The sequence below is a fragment of the Cajanus cajan genome, chromosome 5 (assembly GCF_000230855.2).
Source record: "Cajanus cajan strain Asha chromosome 5, NIPB_CcT2T_4, whole genome shotgun sequence".
Taxonomy (NCBI): domain Eukaryota; kingdom Viridiplantae; phylum Streptophyta; class Magnoliopsida; order Fabales; family Fabaceae; genus Cajanus; species Cajanus cajan.
In genome coordinates this window covers 63245687-63266506 of record NC_138521.1, presented here as the reverse complement: position 1 = coordinate 63266506, position 20820 = coordinate 63245687, and the positions used below count along the sequence as shown (strand labels likewise).

At 34.2% G+C, this 20820-nt stretch overlaps 1 protein-coding gene across 1 annotated transcript; it reads right to left on the bottom strand.

Annotated features, from left to right (window-relative positions):
* Nucleotides 1-1130: 1130 nt before the first annotated feature.
* Nucleotides 1131-11718, bottom strand: LOC109807983 (synaptotagmin-5). The gene is made up of 12 exons (XM_083075632.1): nucleotides 11330-11718; nucleotides 11198-11250; nucleotides 10999-11119; nucleotides 9995-10116; nucleotides 9395-9496; nucleotides 8860-8934; nucleotides 6579-6658; nucleotides 4655-4805; nucleotides 4328-4558; nucleotides 2415-2711; nucleotides 2222-2335; nucleotides 1131-1593 (listed from the first exon to the last, which is right to left on the bottom strand). The coding sequence occupies exons 1-12, from the start codon at nucleotides 11535-11537 to the stop codon at nucleotides 1447-1449; spliced, it is 1701 nt and encodes a 566-aa protein (XP_082931758.1). The 5' UTR covers nucleotides 11538-11718; the 3' UTR covers nucleotides 1131-1446.
* Nucleotides 11719-20820: the final 9102 nt, after the last annotated feature.

Sequence of the window (20820 nt, the reverse complement as noted above, 5' to 3'; positions counted from 1 at the left end):
ACTCATGTTATACATCAAATTTTAATAATCCAATTGTTAAATTTAAATTCTTAATACATAGATCAAATATGCAAATTTATATGAGGAGAGTTCAAACGACACCGGTGTAACTTTTACTAAATATTACACTGCTCAATAATTTTATATTAAATGTGAATTTTATAAATTCAACTAATAGATTGAAAACTCTTTACTCTTAAATTATATATACAAAATTTTATATTAATCCAAAATAATTTGATACTTTATTCTTATAAAATAAAATTAACGTAATATATATATTTCAAAATATAATAAAATGTGAACATTTTGATTACCTTCATGTTGTTCAATTTTAATAAAATTTAATATAAATATATAAAGTGATAAGATTTACAAAATTTTAATACAAAGTTATTTAGGTGAAATACTTAATAAAAATTATACCGATGTCGTTTAAACTCTCTCTCTCTCTTTCTTTATATATATATATATATATATATATGAGTTAATCATCCATACACTGTCAATGTAAAAATTTTTTACCCTAGCAACTAATCATATCTTTTAATAATGTCATGTCAGTTGCTTATTTAATGAAATAATAATAAAATAAGCAATTTTAAAAGATATAATTAGTTGCCAGTATAAAAAATTTTACACTAAAATGTATAAATGATTAACTCTCTCTCTCTCTCTATATATATATATATATATATTCTGTTTATACTTCAATAAAAGCTTATTAAATACCTTCAATCTGGGAGTAAGTTTCAGCCGGCGTCCAATGTGCTTTGTGCTAAGACTTTTTTTTTTGTTTTACTTTTTCTTTTCAAGTACCAAAAAATAAACACAAAATACTTCTCTCCTTATTTAAAAGTTGAGTAAATTGCTCTAACTTCCTTCTGTTATGGATTCTTTGACAACTTCCTTTATTTTTAAAACCTACACAAAATATTATAAATATTATAATATTATAAATATGTTGCACTTGAACTCAGAATTAATATTTCTGTATAAAATTATAAAAATATTCTTACTATAAATTTTGCTCGTCGTTTGTTAAATCGTTACACAAAACCCTTTCTACTATATAAATGCATTAAAACTAAATCTTAGTATAAAAAAAGAATACATTCCGACTAAATCCCTTTGTTGTAGTAAAGATTTGAAATTATTAAATTATCAAATGCAAAGTAGATTATTACAGTATTTCATGTGTAAAATTCCGGAGCACGGCGACTAATAAATGAACCAAAAATAGAGCTAAAAGACAACTATTCAAGCACGTGAATTTTACATCCCAGAATAATGAAGGGGAAAATGATGGAAAAGGATAATCTGATATCTGGTATATGTACATTTGTCAACTATAAGTGCTGTTAAGATACACGATGAGTGTGTGGGGAAGTATGGTCCAGGGCCACAACTACAACCTCTATAAATTTGTAGTGTGGATGGGAAAACTTATGAATCACGGAAAATTGGTTGCGGCACCCACTTGAGATGCAAATTCAAATAGCCAGACTTGGCACCATCTAGCTCAAAGCGTTCTTTGTATTCCCCCTCCAGTATTACCTTTGTAAGCGTCAATATGCATCTCCCCATATAATCCTGCATGCATGACGGAAAGAGCTATCACCAGGTACCAAAAATCCATAACTCCGTTTCATCGCATTAACCTTTTATTAACTCCTTTTAGTGAGGAGATTTGTAAAGTGAGAAAATGTAACCCTTCATACAGTTGATTGAAGTAAATACATTAACCCTAAGTCTAATTTTTTATTTTATGGATTTCTTAGTCAATTGTTAAACGTTACTTTATGATGAATTAACAAAAATACCCTTAATACAAGTTTTGACTCAGTACACAATATCCTTCCATTTTTTAAACCTTACACAAACCATCTCATATTCAATAAGGACTTGTTTGATGAAAAAATAATAATAATAATAAATAAGAGTAAGAAAGAATAAGTATAATAAGCTCGTATACATTTTAAAGGGACAATAGGAAAATGTTTATAGGTTTTAATGGTCCTGAATGTTTAATTATAGAGGATATTTATAAGTTTTAAAGGGCCAATTAAAAGTTTCTATCCTCCCGATGTTATTTTGATTAAATACATAATTGGCACTCCACATAATTTGTATTAAACTTCAATGGCAAATTGACTTGAAGTCATCAAGACCTTAAAAAGATGGCAATCTTACTAATTCAGCATAAAGCAAAAAGAATTACCTTTCCAAATGTGTCGTGGTCCCAAACCTCAACAATTAGCATGTCATGTAATCCATCCTCCACAACGAAGTCAAATGTCTGATTCCAAACTGGATTCAAGCTGTCATTCACAACCTGAGAAATTGACAAACTTTTAGGGCCAAAAAAGTTCGTAAAAGGTTGATAATTAAATAAGCCACAAAATAGGGAATACCCTGGTTTTGTTTTTTGTTTCTGCTTTCTTCAAGGTAAGAACAACAAAAGGATCAGATTTCCCCATGAAATCTGTCGCAGGCAAGTCTTCGGCAGAAATTACAGTAACAGAAAGGACTCCTCTAATAATAACCTCTTTTTTCTTTTGGGTAACTGCATTTTCATTTCCATTAGAGTCTATTCCATTCGTTGCATTTTTAAGAACCTTTTCTAAAGATGTCATTGAGTAGTTGGGAGCAAATGGGTTTGTAAAGCTATTCTCCATGCCAAATGGACAGTACAAGAGCTCCAAATGTACCTAAGCAGAAAGACCAATAATTATAGCGGGTCTGATTATTACGGGAAAATTACCCTTGATCAAAAGTCTCCCAGAAAATTTTTGATTACGAGTTATTTTGAACTCAAATTAAGCCAATACAAATACACTTAACTAAGAAGCAAATATATTTATTATGTCATACATACAATTGAAAATATGTTCACAGTTGTTTATAAAAAAAGGAAATGATTATAAATTCATATTGACTGATACTACTTTTGAACAATGAAACATTGAAGCACCAACACTTCAAGAGAGATGTTGGGTTTGTCAAACATTAGGTGCAAATTAATACAACAGGCTGACAACTTAGAAGTTTGAACAGTACTTTCCGGAATTAAATTTTAATATTATAGTATGAAAAGAAAAAAATTAACCACTTCTTTGGTCAATATATGGCAAGACAAGACTGACCTAACCAAAAGTTTATGGCTCTTACCCTCTTGATGGCAAATCTAGATTGACTGACACTTGGAACCACACTTTCTTTTCAACATATTGTAGATATATTTTCGTACATGTATGCATGTTTTCATTTTAGGCTCTTAAATATATAGTTACATAATAATAATAATAATAATAATAATAATAATAATAATAATAATAATAATGATAATGATAATGACGATGATGATGATGATGTTGGCATATGATCTATGTATAATTGAGCCTTATACATTGGACTATGTTGTGTCCATGTTATAAACTTCCTCCATCACCCATGTGATGTCTATGCCCCATAGCTCCTTGATTTAATTGTAAACATCCTCTATAATTAAAACTTTTAGTTAGCTACTAAAAGATGTCAAACTCATGCACCAATTTTACCTACTAGTTTTCTACAGAGTACAGAAAAAGGTTTCCCGACTCATGGCTCATGAACTGGTTTTGACTTCCAGTTTTTCACATAATGGACAATTGGACATGGTCAACATACATGCATACAACTCAAAAAGTGTGCATGAAAGAGGAAGATATCTTCACGGAATAAATTTCTAATGCATGCTCCCATTTGCACATGAAGCAACCAAGTTAGTTTTCATATCACCTTTGTACACACAATCTATACATCGATCTGTATTTGGAGCAACAAAGCCAATGCTTATAACAAGTGATAATTCATGGAGTTGAAGCATAGGTCAATGATGACTCCAGTATACTTTGTCCATAAAGAACGGAAGACAGAAAAGAAAGAAGCTGACTAAAGGCCCATAGGATGCGAACTAATCTTGCTTTTTCTAACACTTGGCCACCTTGTACATGTATAATGTATTAAAAGAGTGAATCAATATTTGCTAACAATTAGCAGATACTAATGTTTAAAAATCAATTTGAAACCGCAATTTCAAAAGGCAGAGGAAATAGGAGATATATGACAAGTGTATTAAGTTCAGCTTTATCCAGCTCTAGGTATGCTGCTAAAGGGATAGCATTCTGTTTACCTATTTTCAGAGAATAGAGTAGCTAAGCATTATAGCGTTTGTGGGGGTTCAAAAGGTAAAATTCAGAGTCAGTATTTCTCACCTAAACCAACAATCTTCTAGCCATCAATAGTTTTAAGTTTTAAAATAGTAAGTCATACATGTATTTCTTACCTGCCCTCTGTTCTTGTTATCCTTTTGGATCTCCAAATCCTTGACCAACTTCAACCAAACATCCTTTACTTTACCAGGTTGAAGTTTACTAAGCCCCAGCTGAGCACATCCAATCAATTCAGATGACTGTAAACCCTCAGAATCATAAACTTTGACAATTAAGTGCTGAGTGGACACATCCTCAACAATAAATTCAAAGTGTTCATTCCAAATTGGATTCAAATCATTGTTCTGGATGGAGAAAACAAAATTAGTTATTTCTTCCATAATTGAAATCCAATAAATTCTCTAGAAAGAAAGACAGACAGGAAAAAGAAACTAACTTACAATTGTCTTGCTTTTCTTCATTCTGTCACGTAAAGGCCGTATGTATACTACAGCATATGGATCTGATTTTCCAATGATATCCTTGTTTGTTAATTCCTTGGCTTGCACAAGCTTTACTTCTAATATCCCCACAGGCTTCAACTCCAAATCACTGAACAAGAAAATACAGTGAGGTTCAAAATAGTAAAAGTAGTGCATGATCAACAAGTCAATATAAAATTTAGAAGATGTCGCATAAGTTGTTATTGTATCTTAAGAATAGAATATCTTAGATGGTCTTAGTAGTTTTTTTTATTTCATTAAATTTTATGATTAGCCTCAATTTAATTAGGATTAGGAGTCTAGTATTAATATAGATAGGGGTCATGCTGTGTATTGTGAATCGCATCCTTCGTAACAATATTATCCGAGTGTTTAATTTTTTTCCTTCCTCTATACTTAAACCCTTTAATTTCAACATAAGAACAGGAAAAATAAAAAATATACTATGATTGATACAGCCACATTGACTAGCACTGCCATAAAGCAACGTGGAGGTACATATTTATTTATTTCCAAAGGCAACCTTTGTCTAGTATCCATGCATGTTCCTCAGTATTATGCATCACTATTTCATAGATGATATTTTTTAGAACCATAACTTGTGACATGAAACTAGTTGCAGTATCAAGCTTATAGCTCACTGGCAGTCATTACTTAAATAATTTAGATTACAACTTCTAACAATTCCAATTCCTCTCAAATCTAAAAAAGTAAATAGTTAAGGGTTTTAATTAGAGAAAGCGAGAAGCTTGCTTTATTGTGTTGGACCTCTTCTAAAGTTCTAGTTAAACACATTTTGTCATGTGAAATTGTAGTTAGTTTTGTTACACTGACAGCTATTAGATTTTCTTAGAACTTAGAACAGCCTGAGACAGCTGTAACTAACTCAGTTGTGTAGGATGTTCTGTTATTAGAGACTCTACAAGTGCTCTCATCATTCAGAGACACTAACCTTATGCTTGTTTGAGTGTAAATAGAAACGTATGAGGTGAGTGAGATAGGATAGAAATATCAAACTTTACTATTTGTTTGAGAGAAGAAAAAAGAAGAATAATTTAGTGGGCCCCACATAAAAAAAATAACTAAAGTTGGGGAAATGTTTGTTAAATTTTGATTTTTTTTGTTACTGTTTTAAAAAATTAAATAATTAGTTAAAAAATTTGAGTTAAATTTATTCTTTTAATGGAATGCACTATTACTGTAATTTGTACAATGTCAACCAATTATAAGTCGTCTTTGCTGTGATATTTAAAATCAATATTATCAAAGTCAACAAACTTCCCACACATGGTAGTTTTTTATTAGATGACATTATAAAAAAAATATTTCTAGGAATGCATATCCTATTTTTTTTTTCTTTTTAATTAGTATAAAAAGATTTTTTATATAATTTATTTCTATCCACTCATCCAAACAAGCAGCGAAAAATGCATATCCATTCAAACGACATATCTTTTTTATCCTATTTCTCTTTTACTTCTATCCTTCCTAATTTTGTCCTTATTATTTCTTTCATCTTTATTTCACATCTATTCCAAACAGAACATTACTGTATGTTGGATAATAATTTTTTTGCAAAATAATCACTTATTTTTTTTAAAGTGCTCATAGAAGCTGGAGAAAAAATGTGATAATTATTCAAAAATAAGCTAAACCAATCACACAATAATTTTAACTTTCGGATCAGAAAATTTCTGTCTTCTGGTGCAAGATTCAACTCTCTCACACACACATTGTCATCTCATTTTGTTTAAGTTTCTCAATTTCTAATAAAATATATTGTACTCAACTGCAGTAGAACTTGAAGGCTGGAAATAACCAAAAGGGACAATGATAAAATTGAAGTGTACTCGTGTGATCCTTCTATATTTATCTGATTTACCTGTAATCTCCAGGCAAAATGGGTACAACTTTTCTCACAGGCCATGTGATAGAATCTTCAACAGCATCCCGAATTGTCCCCTGTAATAATTTACTAGACCTAATTATTATAAAACATTTGAATTCCAGACACTAATTAATTCATCTAATTAGAGAGAAAAGGACAAAAAAAAAATAGACACAATATGTTAGGATTCAATTGCAAGGTGTGGGACTTGAGTCCCACATTGAAAGTATGAGATTCTAGTATGGGGTTTAAAAGACATTGGGCTCTTCAACTACAATAACTAGCTTTTGCGATGTGGTTCTCCCAAGGTTCTTATTAATTAATTGGTATCAAAGCTATCCACCATGCTTCTCAACTTCAAACGAGCGGCAAGAGTGGTGACATCAGCATTGTTAGTGTCCACGCCAATGACTAATCAAATGGCTAGTGGACAACCCACTTGCACGGAGCACTGGGGCTGCAAAGGGTGGTGGGATGTTAAGATCCAATTGTAAGGTATGGGATTTGAGTCTATCATTGGAAGTATAGGATTATAATACAGGGTTTATAATTATAAGACCATGAGTTGCCCTGCTACAACGACTAGCCTTTTGTGGTGTGGTTCTCTCAAGGTTCATATAATAAAGGATAACAAGCTTGGCAAACTATTCTGTTCATGAAAGATTAAATTAGGTATAATAAAATTACAATTTTTTTAAGGTTAAGATCCTCCTATAATATCAAATCCGCAATTTTGGTCTTCCTAATTTTTAAAACTGCAATGTTAGTCCTCCAATTTTGTAAAACCCACAATTTTAGTTCAACCATTAAATGTTGATTTGTCAGCCGTTAAAATTGTAGTATTAATTATGATCTAACATTAAATAAATAATGTAACAATTAATATTTAATAATATTTAAACTAAATTGCATTTTTAATTCTCATTTTTATCCCAAAAAAGTGATAAAAATAGATAAAAGTGAATTAAAAATGAGGATCAAAAGAATAATTTAACCTAAATATTATTAAACATTAATTGTCATATCATTTATTTAATGTTAGATTATGATTAATATTACAATTTTAACAGTTGACAGATGAACACTTATAAGTTATACCAAAATTACAAATTTTATAAAATTAAGGGCATAAGATTGCAGATATAAAATTAAGTAGCCAAAAAATTGTAGATTAAATATCATAGAAGCACCAAAAGTTCAATTTAGTCTTTCATAAATAAAACACAGTGCAGTACCAAATATAGATACACTAGTAAACACCAAAAGTAACTGGTACATGCAAACACAAAGAAATGACACAATAATGACTTTTATAAGTTTTATTATATTTTCTATATATCAAACCAATTACATGAAGCGTTCCTTAGATTGAAAATTTATTGGTTATATAGACACTTAAAAGGTGCATTTCAAAAGATTTCACAAGGGTATAATTAAAATGACAAAAATATGAGTACAGACGTAAAAATGAATTCACGAGTCGCAAATATATGCACGAGTTCAGTGCACTAGATTTTCTTACTTAATACTAGAAATTGAATACATAATGTGAGCTAAAAAATGAAGAGATAAAAAAAATGGACAGATAGGATAAGTAATGGAGAGGAAGAGGGATGCAATCATAAAATCTATTTGTTTTTAATTTCAAATTCACATTCATAATTCTACATCTTTCATAATTTCATTCAACAATGACTTAATACATAAGGAACTTTTGGAATTCTTTTTTTTTTTTTTTCAAAAGGTGAGGATGAAAACCTGCCTTTTATTTTCTTCACAAACAGTTGCTAGTAAAAATATTTGGTGAATAAAGCTAAACCCCGGTTACAAAAATTCACTTAAGAACAAATGGCTTTTCTCTAACTAAAGTAAAATGAATACAAGATATGGGCTTTTTTTCAGAGAATGGTGAAAATTGAAAAAACAATCATCTATCAAATTTCAATAAATGGTAAATCCGAAAAAAAAATGACAGGAAATTAAAAAATCAACTGGAGCTGGTATAATTTATTATCTAACCAACATATGTGTGCTGTGTATGAGATTCATGTCTTTATAATGATAAAAGGGTGGCGAAAACATAATATCTACTTGGAAGACAACAAAAATTTAAGTTACAAGCTTCCGCATCAATACTGGAAATACTTTCAAATAACATAAATGACGATTTATTTGACATATTCATTATCAGATCCAGAGAGATGTTAAGCTATAGCAAAGAATCACGAAAAGCAGCAAATGGGTATCATTAACAGATAATGGGAGTAGTCCAAACCTCAATTGCATCATATAATCCAGGGATTGTTGATATGTCTCCGCCGATGACTTTTAGAGTAAAATCCAACTTTTTCTGAAAGTTAAAATTTTCCGAAATGATTAAATATATCACATATGGGTGCATAAGGTTTAATGTCTATGTAGAAATATGGCTTGGCAAGTGTTTCAGACATGCATAAAGAAATGTGAGAAAGGAGGGCATTGCAGGTGGCTGTAATTAGACCACATTCAAGAGAGAGATGTCATGAGAAGAGGAGCTGTTTCCATAATTAGCAACTGTAACCACCAAGTCGCAAGGTGGCAACCTTGCCGTTGCACAAAGGCTCACCCACTATGCAAGAAAAAATGAATACAAATCTAAAATTAATTAGATTCTATCCATTGGACTAATGCAATTGTTTTAATTTGGCTAGATCTTGCAAAACATACAACCTATAAGTTTAGCTTAATTGTGAACCTTAAGGTGTTTGGCCCCATTGTGCTACAAAAGTAAATGAATAAATCCATTGAAATCATGTCCTAACATATCATACCTTCTGCCTTAATGAATAGCTAACAGCACCAAAACCAGGAAATTCATCGACTAGCGGCTTAAAGATCAACCTGAAAACACCCGTAAATCCAATATTTTTTACCTGAAAAAAGAGTATGAGAACACAAAAATCAACTATATTCTTTCAAGGAATAACCCTCACAAACTTGATCTACATTGTTGTGCACGATGACTGATGTCTAATAATCAAAGCTTTTAATCAAAAATCAAATTTTTTTATGCATGATAATAATCATGATAAGGCAGGAGGAGGAGAATCTTTCCTTTACCTAGTGATATGGTGTTCTATCCTCATATCAATAGGAAGCAATTAATGAAATATAAAAGAACGAACAAGTCTAATATAGCATTCAGTTTCAAACTAAATGGATTAAATCTCGAATTAAAGAATTTGGGTCTTACAATAGTTTGATCGTGTGAAAATAAAAGGCATGGTTTGGCATGGAGCCTTCAAACATAAGGAAAGGGGGAATATTAATACAATAACCAGGAACAACTAGAGCATTTGAAAGCATCTAGCAGCTACCAGTAACAACTAGTAATCAGACATGCGGTGGCAGTAAAAAGTTTAGAGAAGTACCTGCACTGGTAGTGCAACACCAAGCAAGGTTTTAATATCAAGTATAATACTTGGATTTCCATCCCATTGCATTTCTAACTCCATTGTAACACCATCCCCTCCATCCTCAATTATAGACACTCCTAAAGAATAACACTAACAAAATATAAGCTCCAAAGAAATCTATGACATTGATTAGCAAAATCTTCATCCTTTAAAAGTAAATTTAGTAGGATGATAACATGAAGGCATAAAATGCGGAACATAATATGAACTGAAGCAAATGTCCTTCCTTGCACACAAGAAACCACTTGTGTAAATATTTTGCATTGGCCTACTTAGTTAAGTTAGGACTTAAAAGCAAGGGATCAACTACTAACCACAGTTATGAACTTGTTTGGATTCAATTCAATTCAATTATACAAGACATGAGTTTAAGAGCATGCCTCCTGACTCCTGTGGCAACTGAAAAATAGGAACGGGTAAAAATGAAGCAGAATGGAAATTTTGTGATTTTCACTCTTCAGCGATTGACCTAGGGTGGAAACTAGAGAATCATTTTAACGCCATAGAAACAGAGGCCAAAACTGGTAGAGTTGGTGCAAAACTGAAATCTAGTTGTCCTCCGTTCTCAAATCATGATAGAGACGTTATAGAAGCATAAAACCATATATGTGCCTCCAGCTTAAACTATTGGCATAGTTGGTTCATGACAATTTATCCACATTTTTGTTTTACTAAACCAAATATATAATACTTAACATTCCCATTTTCCATCTTCTAGGTTTCCACTCCACTCGGCACTACAAGCCAGTCAAAGAAAAACGAAAAACAAAAGGGAAATTAAATTAAAGCAAACAAGTTTTGGACCGTTGGCAAATCACAGAATACTTCTAAATAGGTCCTATCTAAGTTTTTATTCAGCAAAAAAAAAAAAAAATTGCAACAATAATAACATTCACCAATTGCACCAAAAGCGGATTGACAAAAATCGAAAGCAATTGGATCGAATGAAACAAACGGACCTGTAAACTGTGGCGCTACAGTTCCAAGAGTAAACTTAGAAAACTTGAGAGCAGCCAAAATCACGGGTCTATACTCTTCGAGAATCGGTTCCACCGACGTCTTTATGAGCTCGGAAGCAGCCTAACAAAACCGATGCGAAAAAAAAAAATGAGCAACAAGAACAGCGAAATCCGCAACTAAATCACAGAACAAATCTACCTCATTAACATAGGGCCAGATCTTGGTGAGATGCGAGTTGAGCCAAGTTAACTGAAAACGAAAAGACGAGAACGTGAGACAACAAAACGAAGTTAAGAGGATCGGTAGAAGAAGAGAGAAGAAGGCTCAACTTCTGGCTGGAAGAGAAAACGACCCAGGATGGGTAGAACTGAGGCGGCAGGATCTTTCTGGAATCTTCGACGGTCATTCGGGCGAAGGCGGCGACGGTGGTGGCCAGCTTGGAGCGTTGGGCGGCCCGCGCATTCTCGCCGCGGACGAAGCCCACTATGATGCCCAGGCCCACAATTATTCCGACCACCACTCCGAAAACGAAGCCCATCGATGTGTGTGACTGTGTGAGAATGAGACGCGTGAGACTCGTGGGCTTAACGAGAATCCAAAGCGTTGAAGGTGTGAGTGATAATTAGAAAGTAGTAATAATGAATAATGATAGTTACTTGGATACGTTACTTACTGTAGTGATTATTTGGAGGTTGGGTTGTTAGAGACGGTGTGGGTGTGTGGCTATTTGAATTGTCGGAGTCATATATATGAGTGTTCGTGCATTCTTTGGTAAATCAATGGATTGACTTTACCTTTTTCTTTCCTTTTTTTTATTTCAGGGTAGATTCGCTCTACTGTTTCTGCCGCCCAACCAATCAAATGTTGCCTTATCGCAATTTTGCTTCTTCGGATAAGGTACAATTTAATTTAATTTAATTTAATTTAATTTAATTTAATAATTCACGGGTTTTGTGGAGAGAAAAATAAAAGGAAATGAAAAAATATACAAAAAAATTGTTTTATGTGATGTGGTTTGGTAAATAAAATAAAATAAAAATTAAACATTTTCTTGTTGTTTGTTTAAAAAATTTAAAAACGGAGGATATAATTATGTAAACTATATTCATATTTATTATTGTTTTATGGATCAAGTGAAGTCAACAGCATTGATACATGTTGATTGAGTGCGGATTCTTTTAAAATTGTTGTGGGTGATTGGTGATTATTTGTCATGAACAAAGAACAATAGTGGTGGATTGTAAATTTTTAAGTGAAATGTGTATATGGAGGATTTTCTACTGAGGTTATTTAGGGTCAAATATGTTATTATGTGGTTCAACATTGAAGAAGGCTAACCTAGCTCTTAGATATAAGTTTGGTTATTATAATTACAAATGCGATAAGGATGTAACAAACTCAAATCAATAATAAAACCTATCAAAAATTATTTGAACAATCGACAAAAGGTAACTTCAAAACAAAAAACAAAAACAAAAAAAAAACCAAGAAAAACAGAAGAAGAGACCTTGCCATTCTACGACCACCGATGGTTTTTGTCATCGCATTTAACAAATTTGTTGTTGCAAATTGTTGTCATCACATCCAGAAGTTTTCAATGGTCACGGAAAAAAAAATATGTCCAGTAAAAGATATGGTATTTTGTGAAGCATAAAAAGAGAGAGAGAGAGAGATAAAAATGTCACAAAAATGGTGGAAGGGGTTTGGGGTAGAAATAGGCAAATGAGGGTTTTGAGATATTTCATCACTAGTACAAACATGTGATAACTTGATGATTTGTCTCCCAATTGAATACTGAGATGCAATTATGTTAAATATTTATGAAAATGTTTTGTTATTGATAGTTGTCTTACCTAATTTAAATAAGATAGCCTCATGTAAAAGATATTTATAGTCTTATATATACTTAAAAAAAGGACAATTAAAGAATATCATTAAAGAGAATGAAAAATAATGAAAGAAGAGGTTCCATATAAAATGTTGTATAGATTGAAGGGGAAATGAAAAATAGTATGATGTGAAAAACTAAAAAGTCTAAGAAGATTAAAATATAAAAATATATAGAATATATATATATATATATATATATATATATATATATATTATCTTTTATAAAAAGTATTAAAATTATATATTTTTTGTATGTTTATTATTTCAAAATTAATATACAAAGGAATCATTATTTTGAAATCATAATATGTATATATAGTTACAAATATGTATATGTAGGCGTAAATATTAAATATATTATTAGTAATATTTATATAATACATATAAATATTAATTATAAAATAATATAGTTAGACCTTTTTAAAGGGTTAAAAAGTTGAGTCTTAAAAAAAATCTAAGCATGACCTTTTAAATAAATAGAACAAGTTATACTTTAAGTAAGTTATGTAATAAACTCTTAATAGATTATTTAACCTATTTTCATTCTAATTATTGGTGAAGTTCTTCGTGATGTTTAACTCTTTCATATCTTCTAACAATTGATTTAGTCACCAATTCTATTGCGAACAAAATTCTTTTTAATCAATAATGAGAAAACACACACAAGCTAACACCATGAAGTCACAAAGAGAGAAAATATTCTTATTCAATGTAATTTGGTCTCTCATAAATACATATATAGCATTTCAATGAATATTTATTATCTCATATTTATTTAATGTGATCCGGGTAATTATGTTTATGTCTACAATAACATTTAATATACATATTCTCTTATTTAGGATTGTGATTGTGACTCCCCTATATGAGTTGAGTAATTTTTATCATATCAAGTCTCTAATTATTTAGTTAACTTCTTAACATTATAAGATAAAATAAAATCATAGAATAAAGATAATATTTTAACTATAAACATTATATTTGAATATTTTTTATTCTAAACAATATTTTGAAATATTGAAATTTGAATTATTTTTCTAACAATTTCTCTCTTAATTAAATTTTTAAAATTAATTTTCAACCTTATTATTATGAATGTTAATTACAATCATCTTAAATAATGTTTACAAACTTATAAGTGTTTATCATCTTTACTCCCCAATCTCATATTAACTTATATTGTTGTTATTTACTACCAATTGAACATGTTGGTTACTTTTATATCACCTAAAAAGGTTTTTTGACATAAATTTTTTTACATGAATCTATATCAACTTTCAATACTTGTATGATCAGTCATCAGGCCACACAAACCTAACTTTAATATCACATTTTTGGAACAAAACTCCTTTTTACACACAACCAAAAAAAACACAAAAAAAGTAACATTGTAAATAAGTAGAAAATTGTACAAATTTATCATGATCCGACCTTCAATATTCATGTCTATGTCCACGATAAAACAAGATGTTTTCTCATTTAAAATGGTAAGCACCACCCAAAAAAAAGTGATTTTTCTGGTATTATAAATTTGTTGTTAATTATTTATTGAGCTACATCTTAGAATTATAAGAAGAAACAAAATTATTATAAAATAAAGATAATACTTTAATCATAAACCGCATTCTAATGATAATCTAAAATATTTTTAAATTTAAAGAATACTTTTAAAATGTAAAATTAAATATTTTAAATATTGTCCCAACGTATTAAAACTAATTTTACATTTTTATTATTATGTCACTCATCTTATTTGATATAAAAAAAATGAGAATATCCTTTCTTTATTTTCTCTGCGATAGTATGGTACGATAGATGGATGAAAATGTCAGACATTGGCGTGATGCAATTAACGAGCTTACGGGGATACTGACTTGTAGGGCAGAATGGTGGGTTGGTTCGCTTGGGTGTCTTTAATTGAATTTGAGATAAATTAATATATAATCAGTAAAATGAGTATAATGTAGAAATAAGTTTAGAAGCGTATGTAAAACAAAATAAAAATTGAAAAGGTTAAGTATAAATTCGAATAGTTTCAAGCAAATAACTTATACGGTTGTTCACAATCATACAAGTTTAGGGGCAACAGTTATGACTACACTTAAGCTTAATTCATATCCAAAATCATTTAGGACCAAATAATAGATCAGATTGTGACACGTGTATATAAGTTTAGGGGCAACAGTTATGACTACACTTAAGCTTAATTCATATCCAAAATCATTTAGGACCAAATAATAGATCAGATTGTGACACGTGTATAATTTATATTTTGACTTAAATATACACGTGTCACAATATAATATATTATTATAAATTTAACAGTTTAAATATATTAAATTATCATAACTTTTTCTCCATATAGGTAAATGATCCATTTTCAATCTAAAGTCAGGAGTATTGATTGAAGTCAACAACAATAACAAATTCAACATACATTTATAAACATTTAATGAAATTGTCCCGAGGAAAAGTCTTCTGTACATTGGATTCCACCTCGTGTGGGGACATATAAACTAAATTGTGATAGTGTCTTAAGTGTTAGAATTACATCTTGTGAAAACGTAATTTATGATAATTTTGAAAAGTTTATTGTGATTTTTTTTTATATATAATTTAGGTTACTATTCCGTAGTATAAGCAAAATTTTGGACTATATATTATGATCTAAAAATCTTTTGAGATAAGGATCTTTTTGAAGTTGTGTTAGTAGAATCTTATTCTACTCTGACAATAATTTTTTTAAATAATGTTTGTTGTATATATTATTTGAGTTATTCTGGTAAATAAAGTAATAACTATTGTTGGACATAATCATAACGTAACTTGTACACACATTTACTAAGAGACAAATAAAGTTATCGATAATTTTAATATAAATATTTTTTAGTAAAAGATGTTCATATTTTTTTTTTTATTAACAACGGGGCTAAAACAAGCCCAAACAAGAACTAAAATCCACGAGGGAAAATTACATTAGAAGAATCAACAAATAAAGGAGCCCTCGCCCACGGAGGGGGTGAGCTAAAAATTTGAATCCCATCCAGAAAATCTATACCCCTCTTAGCTAGGGAATCTGCTACCTGGTTGGCCTCACGAAGTATATGGACACACTTCACCTCTAGATTATCTCCTGTCATATTTACTATGACCTCACGAAGTATATAAATATTTTTTAGTAAAAGATGTTCATATTTTTTAGAATACTCTTTATGAATTTGGATTTCCTTGATTATCAATGCACAATAATAAATAAATATTTAATATACATCATTAATCTAAATAAATTATAGTTGACTTGAATGTTAGATGAAAAGTCACTCATTTTTCATGATATAAGCATTGATCAATTTTTGAAAAACTTAAATTTTGTTTCAATTGTAACGACCCGACTGGTCTCTACGCCCGGCATAGCACACTAGAAACACCAGACAGATAGAACAAGTATATGAATATATGATCTAGAATATATAAATATACAAGGTTTCAGTCTGACTAGAGTTAAAGTGTACTAAAGAAAAATACAACCAAATGCTACTATCCCGCGTAGCCACAAGCAAAACAACATCGCCAAGCAAAACAGCTGCAAAGTCCACCAACCTCACCACAAGACGCACATCTATTCCTGCCCTGCTCCCATACATAGTATGATCATCGCAGTCCAAAAACATGGAAAACAACAAAAGGGTAAGCTAGTGAAATTAAAATTCAGCATACAATTATATAAATGTCAATATAAATAACAACAGATACAGTTATCAGCACACTTGTACAGCTTATACCACTCAACAATATCAGCACCGCAATGCGGCAATATCAGCACTGCTTAGCAGCAACAACAGCACCACTCTAGTGGCTATAACGGCACCGCAAAGCGGCAACAACAGCACCACTCTAGTGGCTATAACGGCACCACAAAGCGGCAACAACAGCACCACTCTAGTGGCTATAACGGCACCGCAAAGCGGCAACAACAGCACCGCCTTAGCGGTTAGAATCGCACCACATGTGTGGCTAACAACAGCACCGACTTAGCGGCTATAATATCACCCAACCCAGCATATCTCAGCACAGTACAGCACAGCACAGCACAGCAATTCAACAAAATTATTACTTTCTACGATTCAGCCCAACGGTCTATAATTCCGCTATACTATATAATTTCTTTTATTAATCCATTGATTCCAGCTCAACAATACACCTCTAATACAACTAACATATTTATCTCAGCTTTATCCCCTAATCATCACAACATATTCATCAAATTCGCTTGGTTCAGCATATAACATCATTGATTAACAATTTCGGCACAACTCAACAGTCAACATCCTATAGATCATCATCTCCTTGCGCGCCCGGCGCACTCGAGGTTGCGCCCAGCGCGACTCAACCCGAGAGCACCAAGGCTCTCCCGCGCCTGGCGCAATTCCAAATTGCGCCTAGCGCCTGTCTGGCAGAGACTCAAGGAGTCTCGTGCGCCCAGCGGAGCCTAACCCGCGCCCAGCGTGGGGAAGGCAGAGACCTACCAGGGTCTCGCGCCCAGCGCAATTCACAATTGCGCCCGGCGTGCCCTTAGCAGAGACTCCCAAGGAGCCTCCGCGCCCCGCGAGTCCAAAAGTGCGCCTAGCGCAGTCCAAGTATCCCAAAACACATGTTACTCTTGACATCGCGCCCAGCGCAGCTCGAGTCACGCCCGACGCGGGCCAACCAGAGACCCCCATTTGCAAGCTCGCCCAGCGCACACAGCCTTGCGCCCGGCGGGCTTGCCTAAACAGAGTCTCCTAGTGGTCGCGCGCCCGGCGCGAAGAACAGCGCCCAGCGCGAACTCATCAGTAACTTCCCCAAGTTCGAAAAATTTGTTCAAATCCTGCAGATCTTAACAGAAAATTTGCATGCAACCGAGTCAAAATGTCACATTTTCACCAAGGAGTTCAAAGATACCAACTTTATGTGCATGCAACAACAAATCAAAGCAAAAATCCAAATTTTTGACTTAAACCCTCAAAACTCCAAGAACCCCAAGTTTCCAGCAACACAGCAATTATAATCACTCATCATCAGCCACAAGAGTTCATATAACTCTTTCAGCTTATGATCAACCACAACTACTGGCAACTTCTCATACGTCAAATTTTCTTTCACCGGTACATCATCTAGCTCCACCACATGGCTCGGGTCATGGACGTACTTCCTCAGCTGGGAGACATGGAACACATCGTGCAGGTTTGAAAGGGACGGTGGCAAAGCCAACCGATAAGCAACTGGACCTACCCGGTGTATGATTTGATAGGGACCCACAAATCTTGGTGTTAACTTTCTTGCCCTCAGCGCTCTGCCCACACCAGAAGTCGGAGTCACCTTTAGAAACACATGCTCCCCCTCAGCAAACTCCAAAGGCTTACGCCTTTTGTCCGCATATGATTTCTGCCTGCTCTGAGCAGTCCTCATCTTATCTTAAATCATCTTCACCTTTTCAGTGGTTTGTAGGATCAGCTCTAGTCCCACAATCATTGACTCACCATCCTGATACCAACACAGAGGAGTCCTACATCTCCTACCATACAAGGCTTCAAATGGCGCCATACCAATACTAGCATGAAAGCTGTTGTTGTAAGTAAACTCCACCAGCGGTAGGGCTTCCTCCCAGCTACCCAAATGGTCTAATACACAATCCCTCAGCAGATCCTCCAAAGACTGAATCGTCCTCTCTGACTGACCATCCGTCTGCGGATGATAAGCAGAACTCAGCTTCAGCTTTGTGCCTAAAGCCTGGTGTAGACTCTGCCAGAATCTGGAAGTGAACCTCGGATCTCGGTCGGAAATAATACTGGAAGGCACCTCGTGCAACCGTACTATCTCCCTCACATACAACTGTGTCAGCTTCTCTAAGGACCACTTCATGTTGACAGGCAAGAAATGCGCACACTTGGTCAACCGATCAACAATTACCCAGATAACATCACTATTCCTAGCGGACCTAGGCAACCCCACAATGAAATCCATAGTAATGCTATCCCACTTCCATTCCGGAATTTCCATCAGCTGCATTAACCCACTCGGCTTCTGATGCTCAACCTTTGCCTTCTGACAGGTCAAACAGACCGCCACATACTCAGCTATCTCCCTCTTCATACCAGACCACCAGAAAGTCTTCTTGAGGTCTTGGTACATCTTAATCATACCTGGGTGTATGCTAAGTCTACTTTTGTGGCCCTCTTCCAGCACAGCTCTCTTCAGCTCAGCATCCTGAGGTAGGCAAATCCTGCCCCTAAACCTCAAGATCCCATCTTCTCCCAGCTCAAAGCCAGCAGCTTTCTCGGTGCCCAGTAAACCAAGAAGTCTCACCAATTCCTCATCCTGCAACTGCTTGAGTCCAACCTGCCTCAAGAACTCATTAGTTATGGTAACTGCCCCACAACTAATGTGATCCTGAGCTAACTTCACACAGAGATTCAAATCTCTGAACTTCTCAACCAGCTCCAGCTCCCTCACCATCATGTTCGACATGTGGATGGATTTCCTACTTAGTGCATCTGCCACCACATTGGCCTTGCCCGGATGATACATCAACTAAAAATCATAATCCTTCAGAAACTCCATCCACCGCCTCTGCCTCATGTTCAGCTCTTTCTGATCAAATAAGTACTTCAGACTCTTGTGATCACTAAAAACATTGAACCGAGCACCATATAAATAATGCCTCCAAATTTTCAAGGCAAACACCACAGCTGCTAACTCTAAGTCATGAGTGGGATAGTTCCTTTCATGAATCTTAAGTTGCCTTGAAGCATATGCCACCACTCTCCCGTTTTGCATCAGCACACACCCCAGACCCTGATGAGAAGCATCACAGTACACGTCAAAAGGCTCACCAGAATCTGGTAACACCAACACAGGAGAAGTAGTCAACCTTCTCTTCAACTCCTCAAAGCTCCGCTCACAGGCATCTGTCCAAATAAACGGCTGCTCCTTCCTCGTCAACTGGGTCAGAGGCGCTACTATCCTAGAGAACCCTTCAATGAACCTCCGATAGTAACCCGCTAAGCCCACAAAGCTCCGTATATCCGTGACAGTCCTCGGGCGCTCCCACTGCAATACCGACTCCACCTTAGCCGGATCAACAGCAATCCCCTCAGCTGAAATCACGTGGCCCAAGAACTTCACCTCATCCAACCAGAACTCACATTTTGAAAGCTTAGCATACAATTGCTTCGCTTTCAAAATCTCCAACACTGTCCTCAAGTGCTCTCCATGTTCCTCCGGGGTCCTTGAATAGATTAAGATATCATCAATAAACACTACTACGAATTTATCCAAGAACGGCCGGAAGATCCTGTTCATGTAGTCCATGAACACTGCGGGGGCGTTGGTCACACCGAACGGCATCACAACATATTCATAGTGACCATACCTAGTCCTGAAAGCAGTCTTCGGTATGTCACCCTCCTTCACCCTAATCTGGTGATATCCTGACCTCAAGTCAATCTTAGAAAACACCGACGCGCCCCTCAGCTGATCCATTAAGTCATCTATCCGGGGAAGTGGATATTTGTTCTTAATGGTCAATTTGTTCAGCTGCCGGTAATCAACACACAGTCGACTACCCCCATCCTTCTTCTTTACCAACAACACAGGGGCACCCCACGGCGAAACACTCGGTCGCACCAACTGCTTTTCCAATAAGTCCTCCAACTGACCTTTCAGCTCAGCCAGCTCAGCAGGAGCCATCCTATAAGGAGCTATTGACACTGGTCCCGCACTTGGAACCAAGTCAATGCTGAACTCCATCTCCCTAACAGGAGGCAACCCAGGCACCTCGTCAGGGAACACCTCGGCATACTCCCTCACCACATCGATACCAGCTAAGATCCTCTCGGTCTCCACACTCGTGGCAGCAAGCAGAAGACAGCACTCCGCCCCATCCCTCAGCA

Excerpts from the sequence above, each read along its gene's own strand:
- LOC109807983 (XM_083075632.1), bottom strand. The coding sequence starts at position 11,537 with ATGGGCTTCGTTTTCGGAGTGGTGGTCGGAATAATTGTGGGCCTGGGC. Across the intron at positions 4,559-4,654 it reads TGAAGAAAAGCAAGACAATT|AACAATGATTTGAATCCAAT; the intron begins GTAAGTTAGTTT and ends TTCTCCATCCAG. Across the intron at positions 2,712-4,327 it reads ATAACAAGAACAGAGGGCAG|GTACATTTGGAGCTCTTGTA; the intron begins GTAAGAAATACA and ends CTTTCTGCTTAG.